The following is a 21,587-nucleotide window of genomic DNA, read 5'->3' as shown; positions in this document are numbered from 1 at the left end:
GAAATGTTGGAGGATGATGAGTTGTCTCCATTGATTGGTAGGGTGGTATGTGAGGACTAGAGGCACTCTATCCTTATCTTTGGCGGTGGAGGGGAAGGTGATGGAAAGCAGAAGTGCAGTAAGTGGAGAAGATGCGGTTAAGGGCGTTCTTAATCACAGACGGGGGAAAATTACAGTCCCTAAAGTCGGTCCTGTCCACATCTATTGATTCTGACTTCCAGCATTTGCAGTCTTTCTTGTCTCCTCCTCCTGTATTCATGTTTTGAATGCATTACATTGTCAGCAAAGTCTATTCAAAGTATAAAAATAAAGTGCTGGAGAAACCCTTCCAGTCTGGGATGCTGTGTATTCTATCATGCTCTATTCTGGTATTTTCTTGAGAATGACATCAAGAGTGAAAAAAGAACATACTTGACCTGATACGTTAACTGTTTGTCCCCACGGATGCTGTCAGACCTACTCAGTTTGTCCAACACTACTTTCTTTAAAATTTTGGACCTCCAGCATCTGCAACATTTTGCTTTTAATTTAGCTTGCATAGTGTAAAGTCTGCCAAAATGACAGAACGTACAATAAGGTGTCTGTTTGGTAATCGTTTCATCAGCAGGGTCTTAATGCCTGAGGCAGTCCAGTGAAGACAGCATGAACCAATCCGAGCCTCCCGTTCTTTTTGTAAGAAGCAAATGAATCACACTTTACTCTCTCTGAACTGCTTACAACTGATCATTTAAAGAAAAGCCTCCAGCTGTCAAATTTGAAGGATTCCCCCACTTTCTGTAATGAAGTTTTTTGGACCTTAACTTTAGTAGGTCACTTAATGTACCACCAGTTGAGAGATTAGAAAGCTCTTCTCAAATAGATGAGATGATGTGGCCTTATGTTTGGAAACTATGTTGGCTAGTGGTCTGTGGAATGAAATCCTGAAAATTGCTTTCTGATTTTCTGCCTGCTGCCTCCCTCCAGCATCTTGCTGTGTTACATTTCCTTACATGCAATTTGCTACTTGCTATTGCCCTCCTACTTGTCAACCCCCCAACTATGGTCACCTTGACACTTGAGTGCTGGAAGTTGTCCATGAAAATGACCTCTTCCTTTGCTTTCAAATGATAACTTCCATTTAGAGTTTCTCTGTGGACAGACTAGAAGTGAAGGTTGCATCTTCTTTTTCCCCTCCTTTCAAATCCTAACCTGGCCAGTTGCAGCACTCAACTTGAAAGTGGTTAACTTGTTGCAGACTGGACATTGAACTTGAAGCCTTTCTGCTCTATTGTTCATAGGTGGAGAATACTAGGAAAAGTAAGAAATAAGTGTAACCTGTTTATTCTTTGTAATTGCTTAAATTGTCAGAGAACTTAATTTAGCAGTAACCATTTTAAAATGACATTAAAAATGTTGTCATATATTATGATTTGCCAATCTTTCAGATTAGTAAGAGGGCTGATATTCAATCAGTTCAGCTTTGAACAAAACTTTACACCCAAAGTTGTTAGTTAAGGTATTGTTTAACATTTCAACTTTATTATACTAATATCACAATTAACACATTATTAGAAAAATAGAATTTTTATTAAAAAATCCAGCAAAACAAACTTAAAAGTACAGTACATTTCATTTATGTGAAATGAGAATTTCTACTAGTCTTTGTTTTTGACCCTATTTAAATTTAATGAGGAAAAACAAAGAAAGGATTGCAGTTAATTTTCCCGTTCTCTGGATCGCCTTCAAAATATTATTTGTCTCAATTTAAAATTACTGTATCTATGTATAGTCAAGGTAAAAATTGAAACAAGCACATGCTCACAGAAAAGATTTGGCCATTACGATAGAAAGGAGCAGGAGATGCTGATACATAATCCTGGGGGATGGTGAGCAAGTGACATTAAAGCTCAGCCAAATAACAATGGGCAGCACCACCTGCTGGACCAAGTGAGCAATCTCTCCTGTTATTGAACGACATTTCTACTCATGCTGATGCATTTTCATGCTTTGGTGCATAATTTTACTTAGCTTTATTGGCGGCGAGATTTGCAAGCCTCTATTTAATTAGATATCCAGAAGTTCTTGCATGCAAACAGAATCTTATGCCATAGTACCTTGTCTGGACGTGCACTGATAATGTGTGGCAGCATTGATTAACAAGGAAAACGCTGATAAAAATCGTGATGTGCCTTTGTGAAGAGAAATGTGTATTTTTAATGCAGCACACCAAATAGGCCATTTAGCAGTTATCATTGACTACCTTCCTCACGAGCAAAGCTGGAGGTGAAAAAACGGAGGGCTAGCCTTTGTTGAATGACAAAATGGCTACTGTGCGGAGGTCTAGAGGAAGGGTAAGTGAAAGACTGGATAAGTGGGAGGAGGGGTTTGGACTAAAGGCTAATGGGATTGCATAACCTTCTTTTCCACTGGTTGGTGACTGAGTTGCAATGCACCGCCATCTTAGCTATTAGAGCTTCCTTTAGCCTTGTGTTGTTTGTTATCTTAGGCCTAAAGGTGGCATTTGTTCACAATGTTTCAGAGGAGTTGTTTGATTGCCTGTGCCTACCAGTGCTGCAGTGCTGCTGTTAGACTGATGAAGCATGTGCAGAAATATTATCCAGTGGAGCACACTGGCATTGGCCTGAAAATCTGTTTGGAAATGCCTGGTGGCAATTTACTTTGCTGTAGTCAGCAGCTCATTTATGGGTGAGAAACACAGACATGCTAAGATATATCTTACTGCTGTATTTAAACGCGAAGCTGTTCAAATTCCTGGAAACAAGCAGTGGGTAATTGTGGTATCCTTAGAATATTTCAAAATTGGTACAGTCATATAGTTAGCTAGTTTATGGTGCTGAGAATAAAGCCATTGTTTTATGCTTGTTGGCAAAAGGAAAACAACGGTAAATGAAAATTATTAGTCATGCTTTATTTAAAAATAGATTCATTTAGCTTCTGGTACAAATGCAAATACTGTGTAGGATGTCAGAATGCTGATGGTTGCTTTATTAATACCTTGGCTTGTATTTAAACCAATCTAAAACATGAATGCAGAAATAAAGGACATTTGTTATTTAATTGTAGTTATAGATCTTTTGTTCTGATAATTTAGGGGTATACTAGAAAATGATCATTGTTTACAGTCCTGTTTCAAATATTTAGTGAGCAGTTTGCATCTATTTTGCCTATTTTTCTCTCTGGTTTTGCTGTAACCATGCAAGCAAAAATGACAGGTTGTTTAGTTGTACTGCCTACCTGTAATAGTCTCCAGAGAGGAAATTTGAGTTGAAAAACATAAACTGGTGTGTTTACAATTTTGTAGCAGCCTTAAAACAGGTTTAGCCAGCTTAAACAGCACTGAGTTTTAATCATCACCTATTAAGTGTTTGCTACATTGGGGAAATTTTCTTTTGAAAAAAATGTGTAAATACATGTGTAAAGCACTCATCATTTTTCACTGAAAGTGACAATGAGAAACTTTCCCTTTATTACGGCATGTTTTTTTTACAAACCTGCATAAATTTGATCTATTTCACTAAATTTGCATCTATATTTGGAACTTGGCCCAGGTAAAAGGTGTCTTAATGATTTGCGGTGTTTACTTTAGGGCTTACTGATTTTTTTTTAGTGGTTGTCTGTATTTTTGAGCCGAATAGTTGGCATAGACTTGAGGATAGTAGCACATTTTCAGAGGGCGGTTTGAATTCAGTTTTTTAATGTTCTTCAAATTGATCTAGTCTTCATGATTCCGTTTGGCTGACTTAATATCCCAGCTCATGAGTAGGAAAACTGTTGGAAACCTCTTGACCCAGCACACTACCTGCCACTTGTTCATGGAACAGCATTGACGGAAGTCATATTGACATCTGTTTTGATGTAGAGTCTTCACTTGGAAAAAGGTAAAGTTGAGAAATCTATAATAATAGCAAGTTACAGGTCATGTTAAAAAACACCTCCATTGTATCTAAGCCTAAGAACTATGTAATTTTGAATGTGACTGGCTGTCTGGAATATGCACTGCTTTCTGAAGCATAGATGCTATTTACAGTGTGGTAAATGTATGGCTTTCCTCCAAACAGTTTAGTCTGCAGTGGCTTTCAATCTGTGTGCTGCAATAAGATAAGAACTGTGGTGCAAAACTTTCAGGGAGCAGCTCTGCTTTACCCGAGCATTGAGGTTGCATCCATGCTTCCGATCTCCAGAGCCTAGGAATCGATCATTGACAGCAGTATCTGACAGCGTGAGCTTCAAGGGACGCATGTATAGACTTCCAAAAACAAAGTGGGTGTGCCATGGAATTGTTGCTGTCTGGCCAACATTGTCTATCCATGGTTGTCCTTAAGAATGTGGTAGTGGGCTACCACCATGAACTGTTGCAGTATGTGCTGTAGTTTGACCCACAGTACCCTTAGTGGGGGAGTTCTAGGATTTTGACCCAACAACAGTGAAGGAACAGAAATATATTTCCAAGTCAAGATGGTGAGTGGTTTGGAGGGAAACTTGCAGGTCGTAGTGTTCCTGTGTATGTTTTGCCCTTATACTTGTGGGTGCAAGTGGTTGTGGGTTTGGACGATGCTGTCAGAGGGTCGTTGCTGAATTTCTGCTGTGTAGCTTGTAGATTGTAGCAGCAGTGTGTATTGTGCACCAGTGGATGCTTGTGGATGCGGCATGTGGTTGGACCGAGGGTGCTACCCTAAAGAACTCCTGCAGAGATGTTTTGGAGCTGAGATGACTGACCTCCACCATCCACGACGGTCTTCCTATGTGCTAAGTATGATTCCAACCGCATTTGGTTGAAAGCATCCTTGATGTCCGGAGCAGCCAGTCTCACCTCACTTGTGAAATTTGGCTCTTTTGCCCATCCTTGAATCAAGGCTGTATTGAGGACAGAAGCGGAGTAACCCTGGTGGAACCTACACTGAGCATCACAACACAGGTTATTGCAGAGCAATTGATAATTGGTAAGTGTTGATAACATCTTCCATGACTTTACTGATGATCAAGAGTAAACGAATAGGACAGAAATTGGCTGGGTTGGATTTGTCCTGCTTTCTGTGTATACAGGACACACCTGGGCATTTTTCACTGTCGGGTAGGTGCAAGTGTTGTAGCTATACTGGAACAGTTTGGCTACAGGATCATCAAGATCTGGAGCACATGTTTTCAGTACTATTGCCAGAATATAGTCAGGGGGCCTGTAGCCTATGCACATTCAGCATCTTCAAACATTTCTTGATATCACGTACAATGAATCAAATTGCCTGAAGACTGAAATCTGTGATGCTGGGGACCACTGGAGGAGGCCAAGATGGATCATCTTGGCACTTCTGACTGAAAATTGCTGCGACTCCTTCAGGCTTTTACACTGAGTTGGGCTCTTCCATTGCCAAGGACAGAGGATCTTTGTGAAGCTGTCAGCTCCAGTGCGTTGTTTGATTGTCCACCACCATTCTTGATTGGAAGTGGCAGGCCTACAGAGCTTAGATCTGATCCATTTGTTGTGAGATTGCTTGGCTCAGTCTGTTATTTGCTGATCATGGCTGTTTGACGTGTGAATAGCCTTGTTTGGCAGCTTCACCCAATTTGACACCTCTTCTTCAGCTATGCCTGGTGCTGCTCCTGGCATGCCCTCCAATACTGTCCATTTGAACCAAGTTAACCCCCTGTCTTGATGGTAATGATTGAGTGGAGCATACGCAGGGCCATGAGATTGCAGACTGCTGGAGTACAATTCTGCTGTGCTTCATGGATGTCCTGGTTTGGTTAGCTAGATCGGTTCAAAGTCTGTCCAGTTTAGTACAGTGATCATGCCACACAGCACTATGGAGGGTATTCTGAGTATGAAGGCAGGAATTCATCTCCTCGTGGACTAAACAGTGGTCACTCTGAGCAATACTGTTAAGGACGGATGTATATGCAGCCGCAGATTTGGTCAAGATGAGGCCAAGTATACTGTTCCCTCACCACGTGCTGCAGACCTAACCAGCTTGATCAGTAGTCCTGCTGTTGAGCCACTCGTGGTGGTGGATTGAAAACCCTCACAAAGTACATTTTCTGCCCTTGCCAAGTTCACTGTTTCCTCCTAATGTTGGTCAATATGATTCAACTGAGGGAGGACAGTTAGGTAGACTGCAGGAGGTTTGCTTGCCTGTGTTTAATCCAAAGTCTCATGTGGCCTGGAGTCAATATGCTTACATACCAATTTGCAGCTACCAACCTCTTAGTTGAGGGCATAGTAGAGGGCCGCAAATTAAACCTTTGAGTAACAACAGCGTATCTGCAGCACTGATATCATTCCAAAGGGCCCCATTGGGTTGCCAAGAATTTGCAGCCACTGATGTAAGTGTATTCAACAATACAATCCAAATAGATCCATATGAACATATCAGACGCGAGTTAGTAATTAGAAATGTTTCATTTGGGCTATCAAAAACTAAACACCCCCCAGGTAGCGGAGTCCAAAACTAGACGGCGTAGGTTTAGGGTGAAAGGGGAAAGATTTAAAAAGGACCTGAGGGCAACTTTTTCATGCAGAGGGTGGTGCATGTGTGGAATGCTGCCAGAGGAAGTGCTGGAGGCTGGTACAATTACAACATTTAAAAGGCATCTGGATGGGTATATGAATAGGAAGGGTTTACAGGGATGTGGGCCAAATGCTGGCAAATGGGACTAGATTACTTTAGGATACCTGGTCAGCATGGACGAGTTGGACCGAAGGGTCTGTTTCCATGCTGTAGAGCTCACTGATTCCCAGGCAGTTCCTCCCACCTGTATGCCACTGCTGCCTTTTGTTTTCGGTCTGCTCTACAAGTGGGGCAGGATATCTCCAAGGATGGTTATGGTGGTTTCTGGGACATAGTAACATATGACTTTGTGAGTATAACTGTCTCTGACTTTTGCCTGACTAGTGCAGGGCTGTTTATGGTGTTTTCTTTTCCAGTGCCTAGGTTGATGCAAGGTGGTCTGTCTGATTTCATTTCTTGAGACTTTGTAGTGATTGATACAATTGAGTGGCATGCTAGGCAACCTCAGAAGGCAGTTGAGAGTTGCATATAGGCCAGACAAGGTGACAGTGGCAGATATCCTACTTTGTAGAACATTAGTGAGCCAGATGATATTTCTGACAATCGACAATAGTTTGATCATTGGTAGATTCTCAATTCCAGATTTTTAAAATTAAATTCAGATTCCACCATCTGCCATGGCAGGTTTCAAATCTGGGTTCCTGGAATGTTAGATGAGTTTCTGGATGAACAATCTAGCAATAATACTGTTGGGCAAGTGCAGGCCCTTGGGTAATGTATATTGATGCGCTTACATCGTGATAGTCATCCTTTATTTGGGTGGGTATTTGTGCTCAGACAGATGTTTGGAAATTTTGTGTATATAAAGTTGATCATTAGATTTAATGATTTTTCATGACATACCTTTTGATTCTGCTGTATCTTGTATCTAGGAAAAGGACAGAGTTTGTTTTTGCAATGCGTATATTTTTTGTTTTCCCCTTTTTGCAACCTCCAATTTAGATTCCATTTGAGTACATATTTTGCTTTCTGACATAGTCCTATTCAATATTGTTCTGACTCATTTGTCTGTATTTTATTTTCAGCCCCTTTCCTCTCAGACCACCATTGATGGTTCTCATCCACAAACAACACAAATTGTCAAATTACAGAATGCACAGTTGATGACTGGAAACAAACAACTAAAAAAGAAGGAAATGCAGAACAAGCAAGAAAAAGCTAATCGCATCATATCGGAAGCAATTGCTAAGGCTAAAGCACGTGGAGAACAGAATATTCCCCGAGTGGTAAACCCAGCCTGTCTATCCACCGGGTCTGCTCGAAAGGAAGAAAGGAAATCCAACAAGTGCAAAACAAAACAAAAGGATAAAGAGTCAAAAAAATCTAGAACTGGCTTATGTTCTAAATCAAAGGATGGAACAAAAATAAAGTAAGTTAACAATCTCTTAAATGTACAAAACTAGTTTAAGTTCATGTCTTTAAACATTAACTTTTCTGTCGAGTAAATATTTTGAAATTTGATCTAATATTGCAAAATAGGAATGGTGAAATGCTCAGTTTTCCCCATTCCCTAGTTTGGTTTTAATTAACCTATAATTTTATTTAGACTGACAAAGGATTTTCAAACCCAAATGTTGAATCAGTGCTTTCAAGTAGTTAATATGCATTACAAAATATCATACAGTCATATGAGATCATCACTTAACCCCACTGTGTTGCTACTGATTCTTTTGAAAACTATTTCTGTTTGGTCTTATTGTCTTGTATTTCACCCATAGTCCTGTAAATGTTTCCGTGTAAGTACTTATTCAATTTCTTTTCAAAGATCGTTATTTCAGATAAATTTTGTCAGTTATCAAAATTAAGGGCATTTATAGTAAGGAATATAATATGCTTTTTACACCCAGGGTCTACTTCAGAGGTCAAGTACAGAAATGCAAATGGAAAAGCAAATCTTGCCTTGCTGTGCCAAAAAAGTACCTTTAATCACATCATCAGATCATTTGTCTGCCACATTCCCATCTACGCTCGGTTCGCACTAAACAACTGCACCTCCCAGTCACGAACCATTTCAGCTCCCTCTCCCATTCCTCAGATGACATGTCCCAAACCTTCACATCCCTGAACACTATGGGCAATTTAGCGTGGCCAATCCACTTGGCCTGCACATCTTTGGTCTCTGGGAGAAAACCAGAAGAAACCCATGCAGACGTGGGGAGAATGTGCAAACTCCGCCTAGATAGTTGCCCAAGTGGGAATCGAACCAGGAACCTGGCGCTGTGAGGCAGCAGTGCTAACCACTGGGCCACTGTGCCGCTTCTTAATCTAAATAAAAATGTTCTTTGGTAATGGTTAAAGTAGAAAATGCCTCAGCTGATACATTGTTGAATAATATAACTTGAACAGAAAAAAGGAGAAAAACTGAAGTATAGGAAGTCGGAAATATATGCTGCAATCCCTTGTCAAAAATATCCCTGTGGTAAGTGTTTTGTGTCCTTAAAAGCAGAACATGGGGAGGGAAGTTGGAAGTTGGTGTAAACAATCAGGACATTGTTAAAGTTTTAATCACAACTTTATGTATATTTCATTCTCGGTGAATCTTTGTTCTTAGGACAAAGGATAACATTAATGAGAACAGTAAGATCTTCCATTCATTTCAGTCAACTATTTCTGATCAGGCTCTGACTGGGCTTTACACTTCACAACGTTTTGCTCAAAAATGTGCGCAAAATGTGTCTGAAGCAAATCTTACTGTATCACTGCCGTTTGTAACTTGAAATAATTTGTATTTGGTTAGAAACCAATCACAATTTGAACAAGTGCGATTGCCCAACAAAAGGCCAAATGTAAACAATTAAAAGGTGAAGCTCCTATTGTTTGTATGTAATTGAAGTATGTTTGTGACATGGTATTGAGACTGCAAAGCCCCTCTAGTCCTCTTGGATTGGGTCACTTACTTTTCTCTCTGAATGGATTGTTTGTGTTCCTGTTGGACTTAACCTACTCTGTCCTCTGCAAAAGTGTGTTCTGGGATTTTTAGGAAGGGCGCTATCGCCTAAATGTCCAGAAATGGAGGTTAGTAAAGTTTGCTGTTTTCCTGGTTCTTGGAAGAATCTGTATGTCCATCACTTTATCTTGTCTATATTATGAGAAAAATGCATCTTTTTTGCAACTGGCCACAATTGCTGTGCTGCCCTGCTTATCTCTGGTGAAAGGCTTAACAAGTGGTTAACTCACCTTTTTAAAACTTGAAGAATTTACCCTTCAGTTACATCAAATAACTGCCACATTCGGTTAATAGCCTTGCAAATGCAATATTTGAACCACGAGGATGGTGCTAAATGTCATTATGACACCGGGGATGATAGAATGAGCAGATAAGTGGCAGATATGTGCATATATCATTGAAGGTAACACAACATGTTGAGAAAATAGTTGATTTAAGCACTTGGGTATCTTGGGTTGTGTAAATAGTAGTATATGATACAAAAGCAAGGAAATTATGACAAACCATTGTAAAACTCTGATTAGCCTTAACTGAAGCACTGCAGCCAGATATGTTTTCATACTTAAAGACATGAAGGATTTCGAGGGAATGTAGAGTAAATACTGAAGAATGTCTTCAATGATGAGGATCCAAACGGAATTCAGTCATGTATGTAGGTTGGAAAAGCTGGGACTGTTCTCCTTGGGGAAGAGAAGTTTTTAAAAAAACTTCGATAGATGTTAAAATTATTAGAGATTTAGATGGGGCGGGTGCAGAGATACTTTAACTATTGTCAAAACTAGAAATAAAGGATTTGGACTGTAAGTTGGAACTTCAAGAATCTACATCAAATCAGGAACAAAACCAAAGTTGCTGAAGAAGCTCAGCAGGTCTGGAGCTTCTGTGAAGGGGAAAGAGAGTTAACGTTTTGGGCCTCGGTGACCTTCCTCAGAATGCAATATTTCTGAGGATGGTCGTCGAGGCCCAAAACGTTAACTCTGTTTTTCCCGTCACAGATGCTGCCAGACCTGCTGAGCTTCTTCAGCAACTTTGGTTTTGCTCCTGATTTACAGCATCTGCGGTTCTTTTGGTTTTTATTTAGCTGTACTTTGTGCAGGAAATAGCACTCCAGTGACCGCGTTAGTGAGATACAGGTGTTTGATCTGTGAGTTCAACTTTTTCATGCTCAGCATGGTAGAGAAGTGGCTGAAAAACTAAATAAAACCTAAACATTGGGTTAGAAACTTGTTTTGACAGTGTCCAATGGAAGTGTTACGCAGAATGTTAGACTCACTAATTCACTATTGTTTGCATTACACTACCTTCCAAGACTAATGTCCATTTTACCTGCTTACCATTGCACACTAGATCATGTTCGATTAAGATGATAGCTCTGGTGTCCTTATTGTAAGTAGTATCTGAACTGTTACATTGCTTTCAAGTAATAATACTTAAGTTCATTTATGTTGTTCCTGGTGGAAATAAATCCCTGATGAAAAGTTGCTTTAGTGTTAATTGGCAGTATTTCAAACCACTGGGACTCTTTCATTGGAGCTTAGGAGTTTGAGGGGTGACATGACAGAGGTTTATAAAGTCATGCAGGGCATAGATAAGATGAAGAGTCTTTTCCCTAGGGTGGGGTATTTCAAAACAAGGGATATTTTTAAGGTGAGAGGAGAGTTTTAAGAAGGGCATGATGGGCAATTTTCTTCTAAAACACAGGGCAGTTTGAATGTGGAATGAACCACCAAGGAAGCAGTGGATGCAGGTACAGTTGGAACATTTGAAAGATATTTGGATAAATACATGAATAGGAAAAGCTTGGACGCGTATAGGCCAAACGCAGGTTAGTAGGATAAGTTTAGTTTAGAAATGTGGTCAGGGTGGACGAGTTGGATTGAAGAGTCTGTTTCCATGCTGTGTCACTGAGACTGCTGTGATCAATGGGCCAGCATAATGGTGCACTGGGGTGAAGTGCTGTGGTGTTTAATGATATCTCCAGCTCAGGTGCTGAGACTATAACAATAAAAGGGAGTAAGCCACTTGTAAAACTTGATTACATTGTAGGCAGATTGAAAAGTTCCCCGTATCCTCGCACTGACGTGTTCGTGAGAGCACAGATTAGGCAGTCCTTTACTTCTGGCCTAGCCAGTATATTGTAATCAAATATTGTGCAATTTGATATTTTCAGCTTTTCGTTGGGTACCCTATTCTGAGCACCACCGTTACAAATGGTGGTAAATCCTAATTTACTGTAAATTGTTTCAACAGCAAAATCATAATATCGCTTGGGAAAAAAAGGAAGAATGAATCATCAGAAGAGGGCTCAGACACTGAACAGGTTCCTGCACCATCAATAAAGAAAGAACCCATCTCTGGATGTCAAGTAAGGTTTTAATATCCAATACTTCAGGAAGCAAAGTGGTTCTTTGAAATAATGAATCCATTGGATGTGCGGTGGTACAAGATAGGGAAAGCATTAGTCACTAATTGAAAGAAAGGAGAACAGCTGTGGCTGGGTGATGGTGGGTGAGTAGAAGGTAAACCTGAGGAAGTGAAGGAGAAAATAAAGAAACGGACACGTTGAAGGTCAAGATTCAAGAGAGAGCAAAGAAGGGTAAAAGAGGAAAGAGAACAAAAACAAAGTTGCTGGAAAGGCTCAGCAGGTCTGGCAGCATCTGTGGAGGAGAAAACTGAGTTAATGTTCCGGGTTCAGTGACCCTTCCTCGGAACTGATGGTGACTGGGAAAACGTCAGTTTATATGCAGAAATTAGGGAGGTGGGTGGGGTAGGGAGTAAACAATTGGATAGAGCCCAAAGAGAGAAAAAGACAGTCGGACAGACAAAGGAGTTGCTAATGATCAGGCCGGGAGGGTGAATAGTTGTTAATGGGGACTGTTAGTGGTAACAACAGTGGGTATGTAGTGGCAGGCTATGTGGCAACAAGACCTGGTGTGTGGGCTTGGGGGGCTGGGACATGGGAGAGTTTAGGCCCTAAAATTATTGAGCTCACTATTGAGGCTGGAGGGCTGTACGGTTCCCAAGTGGAAAGTAAGATGGTGTTCCTCCAACTTGCGCTGGGCTTCACTGAAACACTGTAGCAAGCCTGAGACAGAGATGTTGACCAGGGAGCAGAGTGGTGCATTGAAGTGGCAGGCAACAGGTAGTTCAGTCTTTTTTGCGAGCAGAATGTAGATCATCTGTGAAGCGGTTGCCAAGTCTACATTTCGTTTCCCCAATGTCGAGTAGACCTCGTCTACTGCATTCGCTGCTCACAATGTGGTCTCCTCTGCATTGGGGAAACAAAGCGTTGACTTGGTGACCGCTTCGCAGACCATCTACATTCTGCTCGTAAAAAAGACCCTGAACTACATGTTGCCTTCCACTTCAATACACCACCCTGCTCCCTGGCCAACATCTGTCTCAGGCTTGCTACAGTGTTCAAGTGAAGCCCAGTGCAAGCTGGAGGAACAGCGTCTCATTTTCCGCTTGGGCACCCTGCAGCCCTCCGGACTCTATGTTGAGTTCAATAATTTTAGGGCCGAAACTCTCCCATGTCCCAGCCTCCCACCCCAGACACCAGGCCTTGTTACCACATAGCCTGCTACTACACTCACCCTGTTGTTAGCCACTAACAGCCCCCATTAACAACTATTCACCCTCCTAACCTGATCGTTAACAACTCCTTTGTCTGTCCAACTGTCTTTTTCTCTCTTTTGGGCTCTATCCTATCGTTTACTCCCTACCCCACCCACCTCCCTATTTTCTGCATATAAGCTGACGTTTTCCAGCCACCACCAGTTCTGAGGAAGGGTCACCAGACCCGAAACACTAACCCTGTTTTCTCTTACACAGATGCTGCCAGACCTGCTGAGCTTTTCCAGCAGCTTTGTTTTTATTACTGATTTACAGCATTCACAGTTCTTTTGGTTTTTAAAAGAGGAAAGAGACTGGAGTAAAGACACAGCCTGGCGTAAGGGATGATTGAATGTGGTCAATAAGTTATACAGAAAGAAAGGTAGAGCCAAAGGGAAAGAAAATGGTTAAACAAAGGTACGGGGAAGGCATAAAGCTACAACGATCAGGTTCTTGATGCCAACTAAATTATACGGTGAAGATTATTTTGTTTTGCTTTAATTTGACTTCCAAACATGCATAGATAAATACAAGACTATGGTGCTCTTCTAAATAAACAATCATTACTTTAAAAAAATCAGTTTCATAAAATAGTATCAAAACACTTGATCATAATTGCATTTACATGTGGAAATAAATACTGTAATGGTGATTTAAAGGTCATAATTAATATTACAGAAGAGACGATCGAACAGACAAGTGAAAAGAAAGAAGTATAACGAAGACACTGGAATGAAGATTTCGGATGATGATGATGGGTTAACTGCTAAAGGGAAAGTCAAGACTTGTGCTATTCTACCTGCTGAGCAACCTGTGCAGTTATTTGTGGTGAGCGGCCACTTTTGTTAATCATAGCAAAATGTATTGACTCAAATTTGTGGACAGTTCAGCAAATGTTGCTACCTGTTATACTTTAGCCTGCTTGTTCACTGTTGAACATTTTATTAAAGCAGCATCAATTATTATGGGTTGACAATCATCCTTAGCATTCAGAACAATTCAATAGGAATTTCCAGTGCTTTTTGCAGTACCTGTGGAAAAAATATGCTCTTTGTGAGCTCATTGTTGTAGTTTCCATGTTTGGTTTTGTATTTTCAATCTCCTTGTAAGATTTTCAGAAAAGTCATTTCATTTTGTAAAGTTAGAGTAGCCTTAATTCCTTAATATCGTATATCACACGAGATGAAGTTTTTTCACATCTATGCTTATGATATAACGTTCCTAAACTTGTTTCTACAAACCTATACACTGGAGTGAAATCCTCTATCCATCTGAATGGAAATATTAGGTGTATCATGAAATTGTAATTGTTAGAATTGCAGAATATCAGTTAACATAATTTTAATCTGTCAAGTCAGTAAAGTAATGTAATCTAAAATAATAGATTCATTTAAAATTTTGGTAACATTTATGGTTGTAATTATAAACTAATGAAAAATTTTATCAGTTTGTTTTGTAAATGAGAACATGAAGTTAATACCTTCTTTCAAGATATGTAAAATTGACATCTCTTCCGTAGGAAAACCCTAGTGAAGAAGATGCTGCCATTGTTGACAAAGTTATGGCCTCAAGATTAGTGAAAAAAGAGGTGAGAAGCTTTTTAACAAGGAAGTAACACATTTTCATCTGCTTAGTCTACTTTTCATTAAGAGTTATCACTTTTTCCTAAATTCTAATAAGCCCAAAGTCTCCAAGCGCTGTGAAAGTTCAAGTCCTTTTATCTTCATAAGTTGTTGAGGCCCACCTAAAGTTAGCATTTGCCATTGAGATGATCCCAATTTGAATAATTATTAGCCCAATGTGTTTTGGTCTACTAAAATCCTCTCTTCCCTCCTTGCAAATGGGTAAAATTACTGTCATATGAATAGCAAACTAAAACCTCAGTAATTGTTCTGATGGCATCTATCAGTATAAATTCATGGTCATTAGTCACATCAGAGTTTTCAAAATAATTATACAGAAATTATTTATAATGTTTGAAGATTAAGTATAATAGTCTTTAAATATTTCATAAATGAGTCTCCTGCAATATTTCTTCCAGTAGAAAACGTTGAGCCCAATTTTGAATTATTAAACAGAACAATAAAAATGATTTATGTTGTCTGCCAATTGTTTATACTTTGCGCTCTGTCAGTTTTGTTTTAAAATTGCCACATTAACTATTGGGTTTTCAGTCCTCTATTATCTTAGGAGGAAAACTTATGAAAGTAACTAATTTATTTAGCAAATGGTGAAGGTAATGGTCGCAAGATAAGCAACTGTAGGGAAATAATTACTGGTATGATGCTGGAAGGATTGTTCTGGAATCATTGTTTTTAATTTTTATTAATAATATGAAGGGCCTCAACAAGTTTGCAGATTATCACAAGTTGGAAAAAGCCTTGAAGAGTCAGAAACAAACAAATGTATTGCTGGATGTACTGCGTAAGCTGAATAAAATACTTAGAATGGTGTGGAAGTTACAAATTTCAATAAGATGATACAATATTTTTAAGAGATTTGGCTGTGAAGGAATATGAAGATCAAAACAACATCTTACAGCTTTAAGATCTGTTTATTTAGTAAAAAAAACATATATTTTTCTGGCCAAGTATTGTCTTTGACCCGAAGGGCATTGAGATGGGAACCCTCCATGGAGGAGGACAAGAAGGTAATTTAGTATATCCAGTAATGAGTGACAACATCCTGTTTTGGAGAAACAGGATGAAGTTTATCTTTTTCCAAATTAGATAATTGCTCGTTTTTTTTCCCCCCCTATAATTTAATATTTATGGCAGCTTGAATTTACGTGGATCAATTAATAAAATAAGCAGTATTTGAGCAAGTGTTTTCTTCTTGTCCTCCATTTCATTGTTGAGGGATTTCGTTCATTTGTAATCCCCTTCAGTCTTGAAATATGCTAATCTGTTCAAAGTTGTATTTAATAACCAGTTACAAGGCCAGATATTCTTTACCCGCATGTCCAAAAACTGGAAAAAATGAAGAACCAAATGTCTTTTCAAAAGCAGAACTAAAAAGACTTTTAGAGATGCTGAGTTTGGGCCCTTAGGGCAGAAGAATTTCACTTGGCCTGAACAGATGCATAAAAGCAAACTGTTTTCCCCACAAAGACACAAGCTCAGCATGTCTACAGGTCTGTACGGCTCAGTTCATTGCCTTTGGAGAAACTCTGCTTTTGGGTCCACCCAGGCAAAATGATGTTTTTATTTCAAATGACCCAGAAGAACCTGAGTGGTAAGTGAAAATTGTTGATGTATCCATTGTGATCGATAGGGAAGTGGCTATGTGGGCATATATGTGCTGCTGGGTGATGGAACTGAGTAGACTTGTTCAGAATCTATGGTGTGAAGGCTTTTGGGTCAGAGATCTAATTTTTGCGTGGTGTTACATCCTGTCTTAATTTCTTTCTGGGGCACGTGACTGAGATGCCCAGTTTTTTTTTCAGAACTTGTTGGTATTTTGATGCAACAGAAAGCACTGACCTCCTCTTAAAAGAGGGATGGGTGCCGTGAGCAAGTTAACTCTGCTTAGAGTCCACATGTTTCACTAAGCTTAGTGTATTTATCCATAGATCTAAGTTTGGAATTCTTTCAGTTGGTTAATCTACAACATGACATGGGTTGCTTTTATAGTAAGTCAGTCAAGGTAGAAGTAAAGGAACTTGGGTTCAGCGATTTAATTAATTTGTGCCTAACATTGTGTAATTTGTGCTGAGTATTGTTACATGATTGGAACTGGCAAAGTGGCAGCTTGCTTTACGTTTGTGTTCAGTTGATGTTTGTAAGAGAATTTGGCAAATAGAAAAGATTTCTTGTTGGGCTGATATCACTCTTCAATATGTCTGAACTCATTGGAGATAAGCAATACAGACTTTGTTAAAGAAAAGGTTCATGTATAATTTGATGTCATTAACGATAACAGTGTGGCGTATATTGTCAAATGGTCAAACATTTTTATTTTGTATTCTAACTTTCTACTGATCTTTGCTTCTAATAATCCTGTTTTAAAGCTTAATATCAATTGATCAATCTGTTAATGTTTATTATTCCACTATCCACAGACTTTGAAATCACAAGTGTTTGTGTTGAGCTGAAGTAAGAAAGGTTTGTGGTCGACTACTGACCAATACTACATAACCAGATACTTGCATAAATCAAGTCAGCTCATTGACTAGAATAGCCCCTGTTGCTGGGCATGAGAAATATCTGGTGAAGATTTACAAACAGTGGGACCTTCTTTCACAATGTTTTGAAATTTGATTTTTTTTTTCCAAAATGCCTGTCTCTTTTGTTTGTAATGTACATTTGACCAGTAGTGTTAATCAGAAGGTTTCTTTGTTCAGGTAGCAGTGGGACATATGGCTGATGTTGAAGAGTTCTTTGTAAAATACAAAAATTAGTAAGTAAATTTACTTTTCAAGCTGTTATGATTTTTTTGTGATAAAGGCAATGGACGTTTTGTATCTGATTATATTTTAATGTGCAAACTTTAACCACAATGTGAACATGTCAAATTAGTTAAAATGCAAATTTAATGTATGTTACCACCTGATGATTACACAACATATTGTTGCAAAATGTCTTCGAAAAACAAACAGGGTAACATGGTAAATAACTTCATTTGAGAAAGTTAAATAGAGTTGGTTTTGAGGGAATATTAGACTGCCAGGCTTCCTGGAACATTGTTGGATTATTTTAGAAACTAGCAATTAGAATGCAACCAATGGAGGTGCATGAGCAAGCATCCAACCAATTTTTTCAATTCAGCCTGAAAAAAATTTACGGAACAAGTAAACAGATAATCATATAAAACGACAGTCTGATGCTAATTTCTTGGTGTCATTCTTGGTTTCTTCACTGTTCGTGATAGCTAATGTTAAGAAGATAGTGAAATAGCCAACTTCAGACTTACTCCAAGATAACCAAGTGTGAAGCTGGATGAACACAGCAAGACAAGCAGCATGTCAGGAGCACAAAAGCTGACGTTTCGGGCCTAGACCCTCCTTCAGAGAGGGGGATGGGGAGAGGGTTCTGGAATAAATAGGAAGACAGGGGGAGGCGGACCAAACATGGAGAGAAAAGAAGATAGGTAGAGAGGAGAGTATAGGTGGGGAGGTAGGGAGGGGATAGGCCCAGGGAGGATGGACAAGTCAAGGGGGCGGGATGAGGGTAGTAGGTAGGAAATGGAGGTGCGGCTTGAGGTGGGAGGAGGGGATAGGTGAGAGGAAGAACAGGTTAGGGAGGCGGGGACAAGCTGGGCTGGTTTTGGGATGCAGTGGGGGAAGGGGAGATTTTGAAGCTTGTGAAGTCCACATTGATACCATTGGGCTGCAGGGTTCCCAAGTGAAATATGAGTAGCTGTTCCTGCAACCTTCAGGTGGCATCATTGTGGCACTGCCGGAGGCCCATGATGGACATGGCTTGCGACTGGCAGGTGCAGTTGTTTATTGCGAACCGAGCGGCGGTGTTCTGCAAAGCGGTCCCCAAGCCTCCGCTTGGTTTCCCCAATGTAGAGGAAGCCACACTGGGTACAGTGGATACAGTATACCACATTGGCAGATGTTCAGGTGAACATCTGCTTAATATGGAAAGTCATCTTGGGGCCTGAGATAGGGGTGAGGGAGGAGGTGTGGGGGCAAGTGTAGCACTTCCTGAAGTTGCAGGGGAAGGTGCGGGGTGTGGTGGGGTTGGAGGGGAGCATGGAGCGGACAAGGGAGTCACGGAGAGAGTGGTCTCTCCGGAAGGCAGACCAGGGTGGGGATGGAAAAATGCCTTGGCTGGTAGGGTTGGATTGTACATCGCAGAAGTGTCAGAGGATGATGCATTGTATCCGGATGCCGCAAAGAGAATGGTTATAATCTAGAATGCATTGCCTGAAAAGAAAGTGGAAGTGGAATTAATTACCAATTTCACTAGGAAATTGGCAAAAATAAGTGAAAGTAGAAAATGACAAGCAGAACTGTGGGAACTGGGACTAATTGAACAGCTCTTTCATAGCGCAGTAATGGGTAAAATGGCCTCTTCTGCAATGCGTCACTCTGACAACTATACATCTGGGGACAAGCTGGGCTGGACTCCCTCTCCCGTTCCTCCGACGACATGTCCGTCATGGGCCTCCTGCGGTGCCACAACGATGCCACCTGAAGGTTGCAGGAACAGCAACTCCTATTCTGCTTGGGACCCCTGCAGCCCAATGGTATCAATGTGGACTTCACAAGCTTCAAAATCTCCCCTTGCCCCACTGCATCCCAAAACCAGCCCAGCTTGTCCCCGCCTCCCTAACCTGTTCTTCCTCTCACCTGTCCCCTCCTCCCACCTCAAGCCGCACCTCCATTTCCTACCTACTAACCTCATCCTGCCCCCTTGACCTGTCCGTCCTCCCTGGACTGAGCTATCCCCTCCCTACCTCCCCACCTGTACTCTCCTCTCCACCTATCTTCTTTTCTCTCCATCTTTGGTCCGCCTCTCCCCCCCCCCCTCCCTATTTATTCCAGAACCCTCTCCCCATCCCCCTCTCTGATGAAGGGTCGAGGCCTGAAACGTCAGCTTTTGTGCCCCTGAGATGCTGCTTGGCCTGCTGTGTTCATCCAGCTTCACACTTGGTTACCTTGGATTCTCCAGCATCTGCAGTTCCCATTATTTCAGATTTACTCCAGTTGCTTAACCAGATGATGGCAATTACGTAGTTGTACTTCTGTAATAAAGATGCTAAATTCCGAATTGATTACTTTGGAACTATGAATTCTGTTAGAATTGAGGTTCATTTTTTTTTTAAACTCATGTGACAGTTTATCAAGTTTTAACCTTGTAGATATTGCGGTTAATATTGATTAACACTCCTTCAATCGTATCTTGCACTATATTTAACTAAATATAAATGTCGTATGGTTATAACCTAGAATGCATTATCTGAAAAGAAAGTGGAAGTGGAATTAATTACCAATTTCAATAGGAAATTGGCAATAATAAGTGAAAGTAGAAAATGACAAGCAGTACTGTGGGAACTGGGACTAATTGAACAGCTCTTTCATAGTGCAGTAATGGGTGAAATGGCCTCTTCTGCAATGCGTCACTCTGATTAACAACTATATACCTATAAATGTTATGACTTAAATAACAATGAATGATGGGATAAATTAGAAATACAAATATTTTTGATATCTTCAGTTCATTTTCATCATGTTATAAACAATAAGGGGAAATCATAACGCACAAATTTATTGGAATAACAAGTAGAACAGGTAAAAAGGAAGAGGAAACAGTGGATGTTGCAAGATGTGTTTGCTGTAGTATATTAGCATTGATGGAGGACGGGGTTGGGGTAAAAGGGGTATTTTCAGGATGGCAACTTGTAACTCTTGGAGTGCCACAGGGATCAGTGCTGGGACCATAATTGTTTACAATATATATCAGTGACTTGAATGATGGAAGTGAAAGTGGTATCACCAAGTTTCTGGATGACCCAAAACTAGTCAGGAAGGCAAGTGTTAAGGATGATACAAAGTCTGTTGAGAGATGAAGACGGTAAGTGAGTGGGCAAAAACATGGGTGGAATGTGAGAAAATGAGAGGTTATGCACTTTGGCTGAAAGGATAGAAGAGCTAAATATCACTGAAATGTGGAAAGACTGCTGAAAGCTGTAGCATGGGGATTTGGAAGTTGTCGTGCGTGAATCACAAAAATTTAGCGTCCAAGATTAGTGGGTGATAGGGAAAGCAAATGTAATGTTGACTTCTACTTCAAAGGGAATGGAGTATAAAAGTTGGAAATTCTTGCTACTACTATGCAAAGCACTAGTCAGTCCATTCCTAGAATTTTGTGAACAGTTAAGTCTCCTTAATCTCAGAAAAGAAAATATTAGCTTTAGAAATAGACCAGAGGAGGTTTGCTGAGTTGATTTTGAATATGGAGGTCCTTTATTATGAAGAAAAATCGCGTAAGATGAGCTTGCAGTAATTGGAATTCAGTGGAATGAGAGCCCTTGGGGTGGGGAGAATATAAGATTTCTGAGAAATTTAACAGGGTAGATGCATTGAGGTGGCCCCCCCACAAGAGGAAGCATAGAACCGATTCCAGAGTAAGGGATCACCTCTTTGATGTTGAGAAATTTGTTTTCAGAGATTAGTGTATCTTGGAATTCTTAACCACAGAAAACTGTTAATGCTACGATGCTAAATGTATTCCAGGTTGAGAGAGATTTGTAATCAGTAAGGGAAAGGATTATGGGGAAAGGCAGGAAAGTGGAGTTGAAAATGATCAGGTCATTCATGATTTCATTTGGATAGTAGGGCAAACTCAATGGACCAAATGGCTGACTCCTGCTCCTATGTCTCGTGGGCTTATATTTAAGCATAATGTATTTTGATATTGAAAGAACTTTGTTTCCATAAGCAGTACTTTCTAAGGGAAATCCCCACCTATTAAGCAAATCAATGTGCTACCTCCATCAAAATCAAGTGCTGA

At 40.2% G+C, this 21,587-nt stretch overlaps 1 protein-coding gene across 9 annotated transcripts in view; it reads left to right on the top strand.

Moving 5' to 3' along the window:
• The window catches only part of chd9 (chromodomain helicase DNA binding protein 9), a 247,877-nt gene that overhangs the window by 114,464 nt on the left and 111,826 nt on the right, over positions 1-21,587 (top strand). For 4 of the 9 annotated variants that reach the window (XM_048546753.2, XM_048546752.2, XM_048546749.2 and 1 more), the window contains 5 exons: positions 7,589-7,932; positions 11,761-11,875; positions 13,804-13,953; positions 14,645-14,713; positions 17,468-17,523. In XM_048546753.2, coding sequence (XP_048402710.1) covers positions 7,589-7,932; positions 11,761-11,875; positions 13,804-13,953; positions 14,645-14,713; positions 17,468-17,523 — 734 coding nt within the window. Of the gene's footprint in view, positions 1-2,001; positions 2,331-2,422; positions 2,686-3,727; positions 3,879-4,841; positions 4,941-7,588; positions 7,933-11,760; positions 11,876-13,803; positions 13,954-14,644; positions 14,714-17,467; positions 17,524-21,587 lie in introns of those variants that run through there. The other 5 variants (XM_048546758.2, XM_048546754.2, XM_048546755.2 and 2 more) reach the window with 4 other exon arrangements.

Source organism: Stegostoma tigrinum, chromosome 16, assembly GCF_030684315.1.
Source record: "Stegostoma tigrinum isolate sSteTig4 chromosome 16, sSteTig4.hap1, whole genome shotgun sequence".
In the NCBI taxonomy this organism is placed as follows: Eukaryota; Metazoa; Chordata; class Chondrichthyes; order Orectolobiformes; family Stegostomatidae; genus Stegostoma; species Stegostoma tigrinum.
This window is presented reverse-complemented; position numbering and strand designations above follow the sequence as displayed.